The sequence below is a fragment of the Heterocephalus glaber genome, unplaced genomic scaffold, assembly GCF_053883595.1.
Source record: "Heterocephalus glaber isolate CG9 unplaced genomic scaffold, H.glaber_assembly_v1.0 deba00001454, whole genome shotgun sequence".
Lineage (NCBI taxonomy): Eukaryota > Metazoa > Chordata > Mammalia > Rodentia > Bathyergidae > Heterocephalus > Heterocephalus glaber.
This window is the reverse complement of record NW_028258303.1, coordinates 12305080-12322159: the sequence shown is the minus strand read 5'-3', so window position 1 is coordinate 12322159 and position 17080 is coordinate 12305080. Positions and strand designations below refer to the sequence as shown.

General features: G+C 40.6%; 1 protein-coding gene across 2 annotated transcripts in view; it reads left to right on the top strand.

The window, feature by feature from the left end:
* Scarb2 (scavenger receptor class B member 2) overlaps positions 1–17080 on the top strand; it is an 86160-nt gene extending 69080 nt beyond the window's left edge. The window contains exons 7-12 of one of the 2 annotated variants that reach the window (XM_004848034.3): positions 4358–4527; positions 7293–7411; positions 8685–8758; positions 10218–10269; positions 12522–12680; positions 14434–17080. In XM_004848034.3, the coding sequence (XP_004848091.2) occupies positions 4358–4527; positions 7293–7411; positions 8685–8758; positions 10218–10269; positions 12522–12680; positions 14434–14472 (613 nt within the window). In that variant the 3' untranslated portion in view covers positions 14473–17080. Of the gene's footprint in view, positions 1–4357; positions 4528–7292; positions 7412–8684; positions 8759–9647; positions 9988–10217; positions 10270–12521; positions 12681–14433 lie in introns of those variants that run through there. The other variant, XM_087215845.1, reaches the window with a different exon arrangement.

The window sequence follows — 17080 nt, the reverse complement described above, 5'->3', positions numbered from 1 at the left end:
TGTGTGCAGTGGTCCTATCACCAACCCCAGCCTCACTGTGTTGGTTTGGCTCAGGCCCACCAATTAACAGCTCTGTGACCATGGACTATTTTTTAACCACTGGGTGCCTCAGCTTCCCTATATGTATAAGGTTAGAAACAGTTACCTACCTTTGGGTTTGTTACGAGGCCAGGTAAGTTTCAGTTCACACTATAGGATACCAAGCACTGGCTTGGAGTTGATATGATGTATCAAGGGTGAACTCTCAGTCAGCCTTCTTCTAGGTCACAGCTCCCTGGCCTACAGGATGAATGAATGTGACTTTCTGGGTTCTAGAGCACATGGCACTTGCTTAGCCATTACCCCCTTGCTGTGTGACCTCTCTTCCCTCCTCCTTCCCCTGCGGTGACCACAAGAAGTCTCCCATGAGGCCTCCTCTATCCTCTCTCACCTTCACTTCACACTGTGTGGACCAGGGCCCTAGGCTGCAGCCCTGTCTTCCTGCCTACCCATTCCTGTGAGGTGGGCAGAGGGACCTAGTCACCTTGGACCCTGCTGAGTGTCATTTTGCTTCCCACCAGGTGATCCTGTCTCTCAAAATCACACTGCCTACCTAGCAGCCACACCAGAAACTGGTGACACTAAATCTCCTCCCCTCTTGTGTTTGTTCAGGCACCAAATGCTGTGCCTCCCCTCAGAAACAGCACTGGGTTCTCCCAACCCATCTGCACTCACTGGGTGTCACTTAGGCCTTTTAGACCCCAGGCTGGTAAATACCCATGAGGAGACTGGAGGAAGAGGGCTGTGTGCTAGTGGTGTGCAGCAGAGGAACACAGAGGGCTGGAGGTGAGCTTTAAAGATTTGGGCCAGAGGAAACAGATTTTGTGTGGTAGAAGGGCTTTGGAGAGATGCCTAGGAAAGTTCAGTGAAGCCTAGAGTTGCAAAGTTGTGATTGTGCAGTTCTCTCCAAGGTAGGTTCCTGGATAGGAACTCTTCTATATACATGCAAGGAGACATAGACAGACATGTATCTTGCTTTGTCAGAGTGAAAAACTAGAAGCAACTTAAGCTTATAAAAAAAAAAAAAGGAGAATATATGCAAGAGCATTGGTGCATAACTGTAATTCTAGCTACTTGGGAGGCTGAGACAGGAGGATCACAAGTTTGAGGCCAATTTGGGCAATTTAGTGAGACCCTGTCTCTAAAAAATAAAAAAGGGTTGGGGAGTTAACTCAGTGTTAGAGTGCCTTTGGCTTCAAATTCTAAGTCAGCCTGGGCTACATGGGGGGGGGGTGTTCTAGGCCAGCTTGAATAAAGAGAGAGACAGATGACAGACACACAGAGAGACAAAGAGAGGCAGAGACAGAAGGGGGAAGAGAGAATAAGTAAATTATGATGTATTCATATGATGGAACATCATATAAGATTTAAAAGAACCAGAGCCTTGTACTTTAATAAAACTTCAAAATACAATATTGAAGAAGTAAATCACAGAAAGAGAATGTGGTATACTGTTTATAACATTTTAAAATAGCAAATGATGACACATATTGTTAATGAATACACACATTAATAAAAGTATAAAGAGCTGCCTGGAATGAGAAACTCCACATTCTAAAGAGTAATTTCCTCAGGGCAGGCAGAGAAGGTTGGGGCCAAGAGCATTATATAAGGAGCATCAGTTGTATTTGGTATAATATTTTCTGTTTGCCTGAATTATTTCCTTAATACATGCTGTGGGTAGAATGTACAGTGGAAGGCACCTCCCATGTTACAACCCTGTGAGAGATGTATCCACACTCTGGTTCATATACCAAAAAGTAAGTCCTGCGTGGTAGCACACACTTGTAATCTCAGCTACTTGGGAGGAGGCCAGCCTGGTAACCTAGTGAGACCTTGTCTCGAAACAAAAAATAAAAAGGGCTGGGGGCATATCTTAGTAGTAGGGGACCCATGGGTTCTATCCCCAATACTGTTGGTGGGGGCGGGGGGAGGAAGTAAGAGTAAATGAAGCCAAGGAAGCTCTCCCTCTTGGCCTCCAAGTGAAGAATTGAAAGAGCCATGAGAGTAGTATACAGGAAAGTGCTCTGTCTGTCCAGCACTGTGCAAACGTAAGGGGACAGTATAAAAATGTGGAACTGTGTCTGAAAATAAGGACCAAAGGCAAGATAACATTGACCCCACTGAAGCAAACAACTGGAGAAAACATAGAAACCTTTTATTTGAGGACATGAGTATCACAGTACAATTTTGTGTCATTTAATGACAGGGACATGTTCTGAGAAATGCATCGGTAGGTATGAACATCACAGACTACCTACATAGCTAAGGGGGCTATGACATCACCAGGTGACATCTTGTTGGACCATCATATACGTGGCCCATTGTTGCCTGAAATGTTGTGTGGTGCAAGATGTGGATATTCCAGTCAAAAATCCATCCAATGGCATAGGAAAAGACTTTATGAACAAAACCTCAGTAGCATGGGAGCTAGCACAAAGAATCAACAACTGGGATTTCATCTTATTAAAAAGCTTCTGCACTGCAAGAGAAACCACCAACAAAGCTAAGAGACAACCTACAATGTGGGAAGAAATTTTTAGCAGCTGTATTTCAGACAAAGGTCTACTATCTAGAATATATGAAGAATTGAAAAAAATCAGACCCCCCAAATTCAAAGACCCAATTCAAAAATGAGCATCTGAAATGAACAGACATTTCTCAGACAAAGAAGTGAAAGCAGCAAATAAACATATGAAAAAGCGTTCAACATCACCGGTCATTCGAGAGATGCAGGTGAAAACAACACTGAGATTCCACTTCACCCCAGAAAGAATGGCTGCTGTGAAGAAATCAACCACTAGCAAATGCTGGCAGGGGTGTGGGGAAAGATGAACACTGCTCCACTGCTGGTGGGAGTGCAGACTGGTGCAGCCACTGTGGAAATCAGTATAGCGATACCTCAAAGAACTAGGGCTAGAGGTCCCATTTGACTCAGCTCTTCCCCTGGTGGGGAATCTTCCCCAAAGCATTAAGAGAATTATACCACAGCAATATATGTGCACCCATGTTTATAGCAGCACAGTTTGTAATAGCTAAAGCTTGGAAATAGCCCAAGTCCCCATCAACTGGAGACTGGATAAAGAAGATGTGTTTTTTTTTATAAAATGGAGTACTACTCAGTCATAACGAGAAACTAGAGACATTTATAGCTAAATGGATGCATATTCAGGCCATACGCTTAAGTGAAATAAATAGGACACACTTGTAAATACCAAATAGTTTCTCTAGTGTGAGAAACTGAAAGTGTAAATAAGGATTAAAATGAATAATTGATAATTTAAAATAAGAAAAGGTCCAAAGGTGTAGGGGTGGTGGGAGGGGAAGGGGAAAAGAAAGAAGGGAAAGGAAAAATTATGAGAAAAGAAAAAAAATGGAAATGAAATCTATGTAAATAGGGAAAGGTGGAGGGGGTGAAGGGCGCACAGGTAATGGGGGAAAAAATAAGAACTAAGATACATCATGTACGGGTACGAGCACCCAATGATAAATGTAAACGTATTGTATACCTAAAATGTACCAATAAAAGAATTTTTTAAAAAATCCGTCCAATGGGATTCTTTTCAGGTCCTCAAGACTCTACTGGGCCAAGCCCTGGTGTCTTCCCTCTTGTGCGCCACCCCCCACCTTCCCCTTGCTTCTCTGCTCTGTGCCCCTGCTCCGCAAAGTGGCCTGGTTCCCTGATGGTCGACAGGAGCCTTTTCATGTATTCATTTTTTTATATAGTATCTCCATTCTAAATGGGTCAATATTTATTAAATCTTCAGACTAGTGCCATAGATAGATAGATAGATAACTGTTTGCTTTTACTATTGGTCTTAGTGGATTTATTTAGTCTGTATAAATTAGCATTTAGAATTGTAAAGATGAGCTCTTAAAGAAATTTTAAGAAAACACTTGGGGCCTACTGACTGACTGATTGATAGGGTCTGACTATGTGGTTCAGACTGGCCTCAAACTCCCAGGCCCAAGCCATCCTCCTACCTCAGCCTCCCAAGTAGCTAGGATTACAAGTGTATACCACTACAACTGACTTACATGTTTCCTTCTTAATTTTCCAACACCATTGATTTCTCTTGGCCTTGTTCACATGTTAGCATAGTTGCCACCTCTGAAATGTCTCTCATTACAGATCATCTGCTTTGTCCCACAGAGAGCTGGTGGAGCTTCTTCCAAGCATTCTTTTGCATCCTCAATTTCCCCTTAAACCCCACAAGTTTCTAGTTGTGTTGTCTGACACCTGTTGCTAACAGATTGACTTGGTGTGGACCATGCTGGCTGCAGCCCACACTGACGTTTTCTTCTGACATCTTGACAGGTCTGTATATATAACCTTCAGTGACTATGGGAGTGTAGAGGGGCTGCCCACCTTTCGGTATAAGGTGCCCGGAGAAATATTAGCCAATACCTCAGAAAATGCTGGCTTCTGTCTTCCTGAAGGAAACTGCCTGGGCACTGGAGTGCTGAATGTCAGCATCTGCAAGAACGGTAAGAACCAGAGAGGGGCTGTGATGAGGGGCATGCAGGATGTGGAAGAATTTGAGTGCAATAAAGGACAGGGTGCCAAGCAACAGAATGATTCTGCCCTCTCACAAGTATGTTTTGTAACATGGCTATGGAATGATTACAAATTATTGGTTTTCTGTGATTATCTATTTTTAGAATGCCATGTGGTCTTTTTTTTCTTGAGCAGTAGTTTGGGAGTCTTACTTGTAATAATAGCTTATATTTACTGTGCTGCTGTTAATTCATGGAAAGCATTAACTGAGGCAGGTTCCAAACATTGCTGAAAGGAAACTAGACAACTTGGTTTAAAAAAAGTACCTATTTTGGTGGGCCGGGGATTTAGCCCAGTGGTTCCGTTGTCTGCCTCGCAAGGACCCAAGTTCGATCCCTGGTACCAAAAAACAAAAAAAGTACCTATTTTGGTAAAGATTCTCAATATTTTGAAGCAGAGTTAGCTTTAAACCCTGACCACAAATTTCCCAGTGTTTCTTAATGTCTGAGCTCTCTGCTTCTCCTCATGAATGAGGCAGAATTATCAGTGATACAGCTGGCAACAGTATCTCTTTGAAGACTAGTTTTACCAGTCATATGTTGTAGGATTATTCATGATAGCCTACTATATGGATGTTCAATGTCTTTGTTTCATAATTGTGGAAATCAAGGCTCAGAGAGGGAATGTGCTTTTTATAAAACCATTACTTCTCAGTAAATCTTTGCTGGAACTCAGGATCTTCTTATATTTGAACTTGTTTCCTTTTAAGGCTATAATTCCTCTCTAGTTTTTCCTGGAGAAACTTCCCTCTTTGTAACCCCCTATCCTGAATAAAGTAATGTGCTTGTTTAATTGGCTTTAAAATCTCCTTTCAGAGCTGGGCATAGTGCATGCCTATAATTCCAGCACTAGGGAGTCTGAGGTAGTATTGCTGCAAGTTTGAGGCCAGCCTGGGCTAAATAGTGAATTCAAGGCCAGCCTGAACTACATAGTGACACCCTGTGTCAACTCCCCGGAGAGCTATTAAAAATGTATTGGTTCCCAGAATCGATACATTTAACAAGTGTTCCAAGTGATTCTCATGAAGAAGGTGTCTAAGTATCTGGAGACTGCTGCACATGGGAACATGGTACTCCTTGCCTGGAGGTGATGGCTAACAGTGAATGGGGGCCATCCTTGCCTCACCACCCAGGTTAAGGCATGAATGTAGGTACATTTTTCTTGCTGTTTTGGCAATATTCTTTTTTTTTTTTTGTACCAGGGATTGAGCTCAGGTCCTTGCACTTGCGGGGCAGGCAGTGGAACCATTGAGCTAAATCCCTGGCCTGGCAATATTCTTCTTCCTTGAGAAATCAATGCCAGAGCCAGCAGAGAGTCTACTTTGTAACACTCAGACTTCTTGCTATGGTTCTTTTCTTCTTATGTATCCCCAAATTTGGACTGGCAAATTGAGGCTTATCCTCAATTGTTTTCAGTCCTCCAGGAAACATTTTATTTTATTTATTTTTTATTTTGTTGGTACCGGGGATCGAACTCGGGTCTTTGCCCTTGCGAGGCAGGTAGCGGAACCACTGAGCTAAATCCCCAGTCCCAGGGAACATTTTAGATAGCCAGATGGGAGAATGTTCTGAAGTCAGGCTTGGGGTTTGAGTCCTACCCATTCTGTTAGCCAGTTGGACACATAGATTAAGGAGGATTCCAGATGGCAATTTTCATCCACAAAATGGGGACAATTATAACTTCTTGGAAGGTTGCATGAGGGTTAGAGGTAATGTATGTAACATACGTGGGACAGTGTCTGGCTCTTATCAAACCCTCAATATATATTTAAATATATATTTTTTAAGTCACTGTAAGTCACAGAGAAGGAAATTATGGTTTTGTGGAAGTTTAGCAGTAAAGAGCAGAATGCTGTGCATGTTGAGAGACCATGTGTACCTTTAGCCGTGGGCTGGTGGATGTGTAAGAAAATTTAAATTATTTGCCAATAAACTAATTTCTCCAAAAATATATTTCCCTTTTAGCCATGATTGGGTCATTCTCTTATTTTCAATATCCAGATCTGGAATAGATTGATTTTAATAATCTGCTTCTCTATTTGGCTCTTAAAATGAATGGAAACGGAAAACAAACCCCAGAGTCTTCATAGGGCAGACCTTCATCTGGTTAGTGGCTATGCATACAGCAGAAGCAGGCAAACTCTTAAAAAAAATTCTGGAGTCAACACATCCAGAACAAGGTCCATTTCTGGTTAAAAGGAAAAAAAATTCCATTAACAAGTAGAGAACTGTAATTGAAATGAGTGCTTTGAGGTGGGAGGATTTCATTTCTTTAGCTGCCTCTAATCTGACAGCTACTTGTCTCTAGGCAAATTGTGTAACTTTTGTGAACTTCAGCTTCTTTCAGTGCAAAACAAGGATAAAAGTTCTAATTTCATAAGGCTGCTGGAGCATTAATGTATATAAAGAATGTAGACTGAATAGTTTCAGTAAATGTTTATTGAAGCAGAAATAATTTAGCTAGGATTTCAATATATATAATATGCAATAAAATGTGGGTACATGAGATGGCAGAAAATAAAGCATAAATCTTGAACTAGGAGCCCTAGAAATATATTTTAGCTGCCCACCTTCCCATATTTACTTAGATAAGGCATTTTTTCCCTCTTTGGGAACCAAGTTTATGGTCAGGACCTTTATATTTATCTTAGATTTTTAAAACAGCATCATTCATTTCTATTTCCCTTAAAATGCAGGTGCACCCATTATTATGTCTTTCCCACACTTTTATCAAGCAGATGAGAGGTTTATTTCTGCCATACGAGGCTTGCATCCAAATAAAGAGGATCATGAGACTTTTGTGGACATTAATCCTGTGAGTACACACTTCTTCCTAAAAAATGAGCATATGTTTTACTCTGCAGTATACACTAGTTTACCCTTGAGCACTTGAGAAACACACTGTCTTCTTTACATGTATATATTCAAGTGGGGGAAGTAGCTCAGTGCATGTTGAGGCACAGTCATGCAGCCCTGAATTAGAAGCCTGAATTCTGTGGATTTAATATGCAGAAACACCAGCAAACCTGCTTTAAACAAACAAACAAACAAACAAAGAAAAAGCAACCGTGTAGATTCAGTCATTGGAAACATCTGAGACAGGAGCCATGTAACCCGCTCAGTCTTCTGTGGTCAGCTTTGGGCCACAGAACAGAGCTACCTTTCTCTCACTGGGACACAGATCAGGGAGACCAAAGATGTCACTCTGCTTACCAAACTGCCAGGAATATTTGGCTGCAATTTAAGTATGTATATTAGCTTCAGTCACTTTTGGCAAACGTCTTTTTACAAGTACCTTAAGAGGTTGATGTTATTAATTTTAAAAGTATAGAAATATATACACACCAGGCCTGAATTCATAGAGAACAAGTACAACCATGTTAAAATGGTAGGAATATCACTTCACCATGTGAGTGTCTGTTACTGTAGAAGTTAAATTACAGGTCAGATAGCTTCATTTTTGGGACTCTGAACACCATGGAACAATAAAGAAAGGCAAAAACATCCTTTTAGCATCTCATTTTCTGCTCATTTCCTTCTTAGCCACACTCATCACATCTAGATGGAGAAAGCAGAGACCTCACCCTTTGGTGAATGAGATCAGGTCTAACTTTAGCCATCAGTCAGTCTCTCAGCTGGGGGTAAGCGTAATCCTACACCTCAGAGCAAAGGGGGTGCTTGGGAAGACAAGTGCAGGAGCTACTTTTCCTGGGCTGTTTGGTGGCCTGACAGGAATGGCATCCTCCTCTCAGCTCTGGACAACTGCCTGCAGGTCCAACCCTGGTGGCCTCTCCTCCTGAGGGGTCCTCTTGGGCTTTCTATGCAAAGTGGGAGCTTGTTAGAGATGTCCAGGCTTGACCCCCCCCCCATGCACCTACTGAATCAGAACCCATATTTTCCAGAACCCCCAAGGATCCACCTTCATCTTACTGCACTGGTCAACTTCTCATTCTGTTCTGGGGATCAGTTTTCCCTTATACCTCTCTGCCTATCAGATGTGTAATGGCCACCCTGTTTATCAGAGCCACAGAAATGGTGCTCTACTTGTGGTTTAATCTTAACATTTTCTTCTCATTTCTGATTTGTAGTTGACTGGAATTATCCTAAGGGCAGCAAAGAGGTTCCAAATCAACATTTATGTCCAAAAGATTGATGACTTTATGTAAGTTTTGCTTCTTTCTATAAAAACGGAGCCTGGTTTTGCTCTATGACTCTGGTGGGGTTGGTGTTGGGAGGAAGACAGTCTACCTCTAACTGCATACTCTAACTCTTCATGATCATATTTTCATGGGCATCTTGGTCTTGGAATTTGCTGATTTTTTTTAATCAAACACTTATTAGATGCTTTCCATGCATCAAGCATTGCTGTAAGCACATTACATGTATTAACTTACAGCTTTGTATTATTCTCATTTTACAGATGGGGAAAATAAGGCACAGAGAGCTTAAGTAACTTGCTGGAACTCACACAGCTTGTAAGGCTATGTGGATAGACTCTGCTTTTATCCACTCCACTGAGCATTTCCCTTACTCATAGGACTCTGGTTGCAATCTTTCTACCCACTCTGCTCCCTACTGGGGCCAGCTACAAGCTCTCCTAGAGTCCAACCTCAGCCTCCAATACTCCATCCACCCACTCCTTAATTCAAATTCCTCTGTGTAATCTCCTTTTCAGTGGGAATTTTTTTGGGGATATGAAAAAATGCTTATGATAAACTATGAGTGAAAAAAATAGGATGAAGCCTATAACATACTGAAAGCTTTTGGGGGGATATTTTAGATCTACCCATACCAATACTATCTATCAATCTTGAGTTGCTTCTGCTGTTGAGTTCATCAAATTTAATCACACGTCATAGTTCTAAGAAGCAAATGTGGTTCGCAAGAAGCATTCTATAAATCATGTATTTCTGAGGCAGTATAATTTAGTATTTAAGAGCTGGAGCCTTGGAACTAAAATAGAATTATAACCCTGGATACACCACTCACTTGTGATCCTGGGGGCAAACTACCCGACCTCTCTGAGCTGTAATTTTTTTTTTTGGTACCAGGGATTGAACTTGGGTCCTTGCACTTGCAAGGCAGGCGGCGGAACCACTGAGCTAAATCCCCAGCCCTGTAATTTTCTCATCTGTAAACCTGCAACAGTAATGATGCTTACTGCATATGACTGGTGTAAAAATTGAATAAAATGATGTCCCCAAAGCACCCAGCACAGAGCTAATATATGGCAAGGACTCAGCTGGCACTTGTTGGAAGACAGTCCTTAAGTGGCTGAGTTACAAACTTCCTGAGCAATGGCAGCAACATTGCTTCACCAGGTGTGTCTTCCTTTGATGATTCTGGGGAGAACAAGAGATCACTTTGATGAGTTTGCTTTCAGAAGTTTTGTTTTGATAAAACACTGTGTATATATGCAGCTCTTGGACTTGTGGGGCTGACACTGGAATCTAACTTCTGACTTACATGTGTTTGCAAAGATAATTAAGAAGTCTGCAGTAAATTCCAGGTAACTGAATGAAATAAGTGTATTGGAGTTTTCATCTAAATATGTCTCTCCAGGTGAGTGTGCCATCATGATGAGGATGTCTCTAAAGTCATGTCATCCTTTGTCTTTGTAGTGAAACAGGAGACATTAAAACCATGGTTTTCCCAGTGATGTATCTCAATGAGGTAAGTCCTGAGAGGAAGCCACAAGTGTATTGTAGCTGTTGAAGCTTTGAATGCTTCCATTATGATGTCTACTGTTGTAACTACGTGCAATGTAAGATATGAAGGGGTAGAAAATGATTTCTTAAGCGCAGTTTGTCCTCAGAAATTTTCTCTTAAATGATTACATGAACCTGCTATGTCTGGGAGTTGATTTGGAAAAATGCAAGAAAGTTTCCTTCTTGAGAACAGTTGGCTAAAACTCCCTTCTAGGGAGCCAGTCAAGTGAAGAGCAAAAGGCACCATGAAGTGAAGCATTTTCAGGTCTGTGGAAGCAGGACAGGGCCAGCACATGGCTAGATGCCCAGGGAAGCCTGGCTTTATCTACTTTGAAACCCAGCCAGTTCAAGACAACTGTGATGAATTCTTTTCTAAATTACATACCAGGTTCAATGGAGTTGTATTTATTTCCCCATTTTCTTCCTCTTTCCTGCCTAATTTTGAAAGAACAATATAAGTTTTTCTCTTTCAATAAATTCTCGATTGGCAGACTTCTGTTATTAGCAACAACATTTTAAAGTTTTTATTTTCTGTTTCCTAAAAAGTTATTTGTAGAAAGTTTAGCAACAGATTAACAAGAAAATATTAAAAATCACTATTTACATAATCTAAAGCCGACTTAATGTATTTTTTTCTTTACTCAATGTATTGTAAAATTTTTTCCAATAACAATTTTTAAAAAAAAATTTGTTTTGTAAAACTTGTGTCTTTTATAGAACTCTTGAGAAATTTTTTAAAAAGTAAGTATAGTATTTAAAAACTAAATCACTGATAAGCCTATCTCTGAGGGACAAGTACAATTTTGCTTTAGAAGCCTGTTTCTTCCTGGTACTCTCTTAGGTTCAAATTACATGGTTAAAATCATACCATACATGGCAATTTTATGTCTTTTTCCCCCCTACATTTAGCGTTACATTGGTGGCCACATTTATATACTTTTTGAAGGATTTGTGATTACAATTCTAAAATGGGGCTTTATTGTTTCAAAGGAAAAATTCAGGCAGTGTTTACCAATTTATAGGAGCTACTGGGATTGCTCCAGGACCACCACTGTTACTGTTTGTGGGCAAGGGTATGAAAATAGGACATTTTAAAAATCCAGGGCTTTTCTGCAAGCTTAAGTTCATGGTAATGGCATTCTTCAAGTTCTACCTCCAGCTTTTGCTTTGTTTTTTGTTAAAGGCTTGACTGAAGTTTCATTCCTTCTTCCCGGATTCATACTTTTGGTGCCTCCTCGAATGAGCTTGAATTTTCTTTTGTCTATAAAAATGAAAGACCTGGAAGTGACCTTGGAGACTACAGTCCCAGCACTTTTATGGAGGAAGAAATTCTGACCCAGAGGGGCTTTAGACAGTAATTGAAAGAACTGCCAGAGAACCTGATCTCCTAACTTAGTCTGATGCAAATTAAGCCTAAATTAACCCAGAATTGCTGCCCATAATTTTTATGGAATTAAGCTCTTCATATACCTCACCCATGACACTAGGTGATAGTACCTCTGCCCTGCATACTGAAAAGTGTTATTCTAGTATATTTCCTTAGCAAGCAACTCTCTCTGGAATTCTGGTTAGCCCCACAACTTACCCAACACTTTCTGGAGACATCTGGTCCTGATGACTATAGATGGAACCAAGAGAGAAATGATCCTTTCCACACACCATTTTTGTGAGTGTTTGATTCATTCATGTAATCAACAAGTATTAATTGAGTGCCTACTGCATGCTTGGTGCTATACCCTGTGTAGAGGTGTCTGAGATATTTGCCTTCAAGGACCTCAAAGTCACTAGGAGACAAACAAGTAATCAGATAATTATGATGCACCATGCCAAGAGAGTGAGGGTTGTTGTAGAGAGTGAGGGTTGTTCTAGAGAGTGAGGTGGAGACTTAGTGAATGGACCTTTCATCAGTACTAAGGCAGCCAGAGGAAACTTCTGGAAGAAAGTAATGGTGAGCTCTATTTTGTTTTGAGACAAAATAAGAGATTATCTCAGCAATTCTGAATATCGTTTTCCTCTTTTCCAATCTGGGTTGAGTAATACATGTCTTCAGGAGAAAAAATAAGGACAAATTCTCTGTTTAATTTATAAATGGGCTTTCAGTATATCTAGCCTGCTAACAAGACAGCTTAATCAAATTACATTTGATGATTTGAAAGAAAGGCATACAAAAACACTGTTACATGCTGGATACTTAGTCACTATTTCTTGTCCCTCTAGAGTGCTATCATTGATAAAGAGACTGCAAGTCGACTTAAGTCTGTAATTAACACTACTCTGATTGTCACCAACATACCCTACATTATCATGGCACTGGGTGTGTTCTTTGGTTTGATCTTCACCTGGCTTGCATGCCGAGGACAGGGATCTACGGATGAGGTAAGTACTGGCAGGAGGAACATCTCCCTTCCTAGATACCTTTACCTGAGGAATTCCTCAGCTGCTTCATTAAAGGACTGTTCAGTGGCTCTTTAGGATGGATTCTAGGATTTTATGGTAGCACAGTGATTTCATGGTTCTATTACTGCTGGACCAAATGGTAAGCAAGGTGCTATGTCAAAGAAGGGTGTGTCAAGGAAGTCAGGGTGATAGTATTTGAGGTTCTTTTGGTGGAAATGGAATCCTTGGATGTATCCAGAGGGAGTTATCTTTACATCTTTAAAAACAATAACCTGAAAGAAGAGGAAGAATATGTAACAATAAACTACCTGGATTTGTTGTCATACTGCGTGGGTTCAAATACAAGTTCTGCCACTGGACAGCTCTGTGACCCTAGAAGATGTACCTGTTTCTCCATCCATAAAATGGAAGAGTAGGGGCTCCCTTGTGAGTTTCTGGTGAGGATTAGATGATACGGAAAACACAAAGGATTTGGCCCAGTGTTAATATACAGTATGAGCTCAATAAACTTAGTTATTAAATATGATAAAATAGCTCCAATATTACAGAGCAAGGCACCCAGAGACCTATTTGGAAGGAATCAAAAGATCCTGAGATTGAAGCACCATTGCAGAATATGAGATTGGTACATGGGGGCAGTGACTTTCCTGGAAGAATGAACCGTTAGGTTGGTCTCTCTAAGTGTGATCAGGAGTCTGAAAACCTTTTTTTTTGCGGTGTCGGGGATTGAACTCAGGTCCTTACGCTTGTGAGGCAGGCACGACACCACTGAGCTAAATCCCCAGCCCCATGGAGTCTGAAGATCTTGACAGAGCCTTTTCTGTAGAAACCCTTCTTAAATGTTCAGCACCTCCCCTCCTTACAGCAAACATTTTTTCCCCTCCTGCCCCATCCTAAACTAAGTGTCTGAGCAAATGTGAAGGAGGAAATGAACTAGGTTGAAACCATACAAGTAACATTAGCTTGGTATATCCTACCTTCCACATTCTTCCATGATGTCTTTTAACCTGTCTAGTCTCTTTAACCTGACTTAGCCATGAGGCAAACTATTTTACCACTTGTACCTGTGACTATTCCAATCTGAATTTGTGCACCCACTGAGATTTTTCAGAAGTACAAATGAAGCCAGGTGTGGGTGCACATATCTGCAAATCCCAGCACTCCAGAAGTCTGAGGCAGAAGGAATGCAAGTTTGAGCCCAGCATATGGGCAACTTGGTGACTTAATGAGACCCTATCTCAAAATATAAAAAAAGGGCTGGGGATGAAGCTCAATGCAGAGGCCCTGGATTCAATACCCTGTACTGCAAAACAAACAAAAACCTACCAAATGAAACCTCCTGGAAATGTTAATTGCCACTCCTATAGCCAGGTATTTTCATATATCAACGAGCATTATTGAGCACCTAAGACCTCTGAGATACTGTTCTTGGTAGGTTTCAAACCAGGAAGGAGGCAAATTCAATGGAGTATAATAAATCTAGAGTTTGGGCCAACATAGAGGAGGGCTCTACTTGGCATTGGGTTGGAATGGCCAGAGAAGGCCTCCTTGAGGATAGGTCTGGATCTTAAAGAGTAACAAGCAGCAGGCTGAGAGGAGAGGTGAGTGGGATGACCCTCCTTCCTATCAGCTCCCTTCTCTGCCTTCTTCCACTCCCACTCCCACGACTTTTCACAGCTGGGGAGAAGTTTCTGACCTGACCTAACTTCCCTGCCTCTTTCTTGTGTTTCAGGGAACAGCAGATGAAAGAGCACCCCTCATAAGAACTTAACCATCTCTCAGTGAAGGCATGTGTGAGCTGTCCTTACCTGGACTGTGACAGGGGCCCCCACATCCTCACAGACTCTGTAAGTGTGAAGAGGAGGGAGAAGACACGGTGTCGGCAGGTGATGAGAGGAGTGTTCTGGCCAGATAGGAAAAGGCAGGCTAACATGGCTGGCCATTGTGCTTTATAGAATCACGTGGTTTCTGAAACTGTTTTTTCATATGTCTAGCAAGTATTTAATAAATTCTTATATAGTAACTTGGGGGGGGCTGGGTTCTGGTGGCTATGGAAGTTTGTAACCACTGTTGTTAATGTGTCACTGCATCACTTGTTAATGCTCTTTGGTCTAACCTTAGTCAATATGCTTCATTCACCAAGTTTTGTGTTCCAAGTACATATGTACCACTTTTTGTCATATTCCTAATTTCTCTCCCCAAATGGAAGTATCAGTTTGGAGACCAGGGGTAAAATGGTAACCTCATCCAATATAGGATTCAAATGCATCTGATTTCTTCTTTTAAACTATTACATACTGCATATCATGCTAATCTTCAATTCATAATTCCTCCAGGAAAATAACTTGGTCTTCTGACTACTTTTATACTGGGTAGGAGTCAAGCAGGGAAGGGACTGAGTGAGGCGGTATCCATGAGTGGACAGTGATAAGTGCTGAAAGATTTTTAAGTTGTATTTTTGTGAACCAAGAGAATGTATAAATAATGTTGGTAAGGATAAGTACAGATATTTCATAAAGAGTAAAACTAAATGCTAGTTATGACATTTGTAGATAATTATTTTTTAGTTGAAATTATTTTGATATGTAAGATTCTCTGGGAGAATGTAATCAGTGATTTTCTCCAGTCAGCCCTGCCAAATAAGATACTGTATGAATACAATACTATTGAGTGATTATTTGTAAAATTATGGCTATTAGAAATCCATTCATTCATAACCGAAGTTACACATTTCAGGAAGTCTAGAGCAGACAGGCATTTCTTCTGGGACAGTCTTCTTGGTAACTTTGAAATTGTTTTTATAAGTTCTTTCCTGAGACTCAATTTTTTCTTTTCTTTTTTTTTGTTTTGTAGTTCACTGTCACTGAGAAAAATGAGCCCTACACTTCTCATGACAAATCATTTTACAGACAGAATGGCAAGTGTTTAAAGTACTGCACAGAAAGTGCTTTAAAGAAAAATCCCTTGAGATCTAAAGCAGTGTAGCCAAAGGCAAGAGAATAGGGAACCCCTGTTACTTCACAGAGTTCAGAATTCAGGCAGAGTTAGGGGCATTTGCTTTGATTCTGAAAGTTCCACATTGATTTCAACCAAGAAGTCTACACAGTTACTTGGTAAAGTGCTTACAGAATTTCCCAACAATTCAGTTGCCCCAAGAGACTAAAAGAAAAAGGAATTATGGATGTCATTTACATAACTCCTTATCTGTATGGAGGTAATAAGCCACTTTAATGTACATACCCAGCTTTCCTATTGCTATACTAAAGCAATATGTGTGTGTTATGTTTCCCTTTTTGAAGGGGCAATGCATTAACTCTCAACTTTTCTATAAATCAAGATGAAAACTTTTAGATACATCAAATTGCCAAAATGTGAAAAACTAAATTAAAAAATACTTGGCCTTAAATATTTCCAAATACCTAGGCTAGGGTTTAGTATTTAACTTGGTAATTGGCATATCTTATTCCTTATGCGTTTACTGTTCCACACCAAGATAATGGATAAGCCAAGGCAGGGGATGTGCATTGGCTCAGTCCTATTTTCAGAATGTAGTGATCTGTGAGGAGATTTTTAAATAGTCTTTAAGTCAGTGATGGTGAACCTTTTATAGCTTTCAGTGATACAAGCAGCCAGGTGCAGCACATGTGCCAAAGGTTTGCCACTCCTGCTCTAAGTGATACCAGTTAGTCATGTATACATTTAGACTGAGTCCCATAAAGGCAAGACGACCCAAAACATTAATTCCATATTTACATCATTATACTTATTGGTGAAAACCACATTTGGTATTTTCCTTCTGAAAAATCTGTGGTAAACCCATACACTGTAGTGAGAATTACAAGTTGGTTAAGAAGAATGAATTCACTTGTTTGGTTTTAGGTTGATAAAAGCCAACTGCTCCTCAGGCTCATGCTTTTGCAGCCTTTATCCTGGAAAGTCGCCCAAAGGCACTGTGATTGTCAGCTTTGTCAGCAATCACAGAATGGCAGGCAGGGAAAACTGGGACTTTAGCATCAACAAGAGATAGGCTTTGCCACTTTTAGCTCCAGACTTTTCTTTATGTTCTAGAAAGATCACTAACGGTCAAAGTGGAACAAGCACTACATGACTGACCCCTATTGGGGTTTTTACTTAAAGGAGGCCAGTTTTTAATTTAAATTGCTTGAGAGATGAATTCTGCAGAAGATGATCCTCATACTTGGCCCTCTGGGCGCCATTACTCTGTGAACTGCTTGTACCTATGAAAGAGAATACTGACCAGAGTGCTCTTCATGCCGCTTGTACAGTGGATTCCTTTCATGTGACTCTTGACCTGTTTTATTTCTACCCTTAATGCAATGAAATGTTTCACTAATAAAAAACTTTATTTAAAAGTGCAA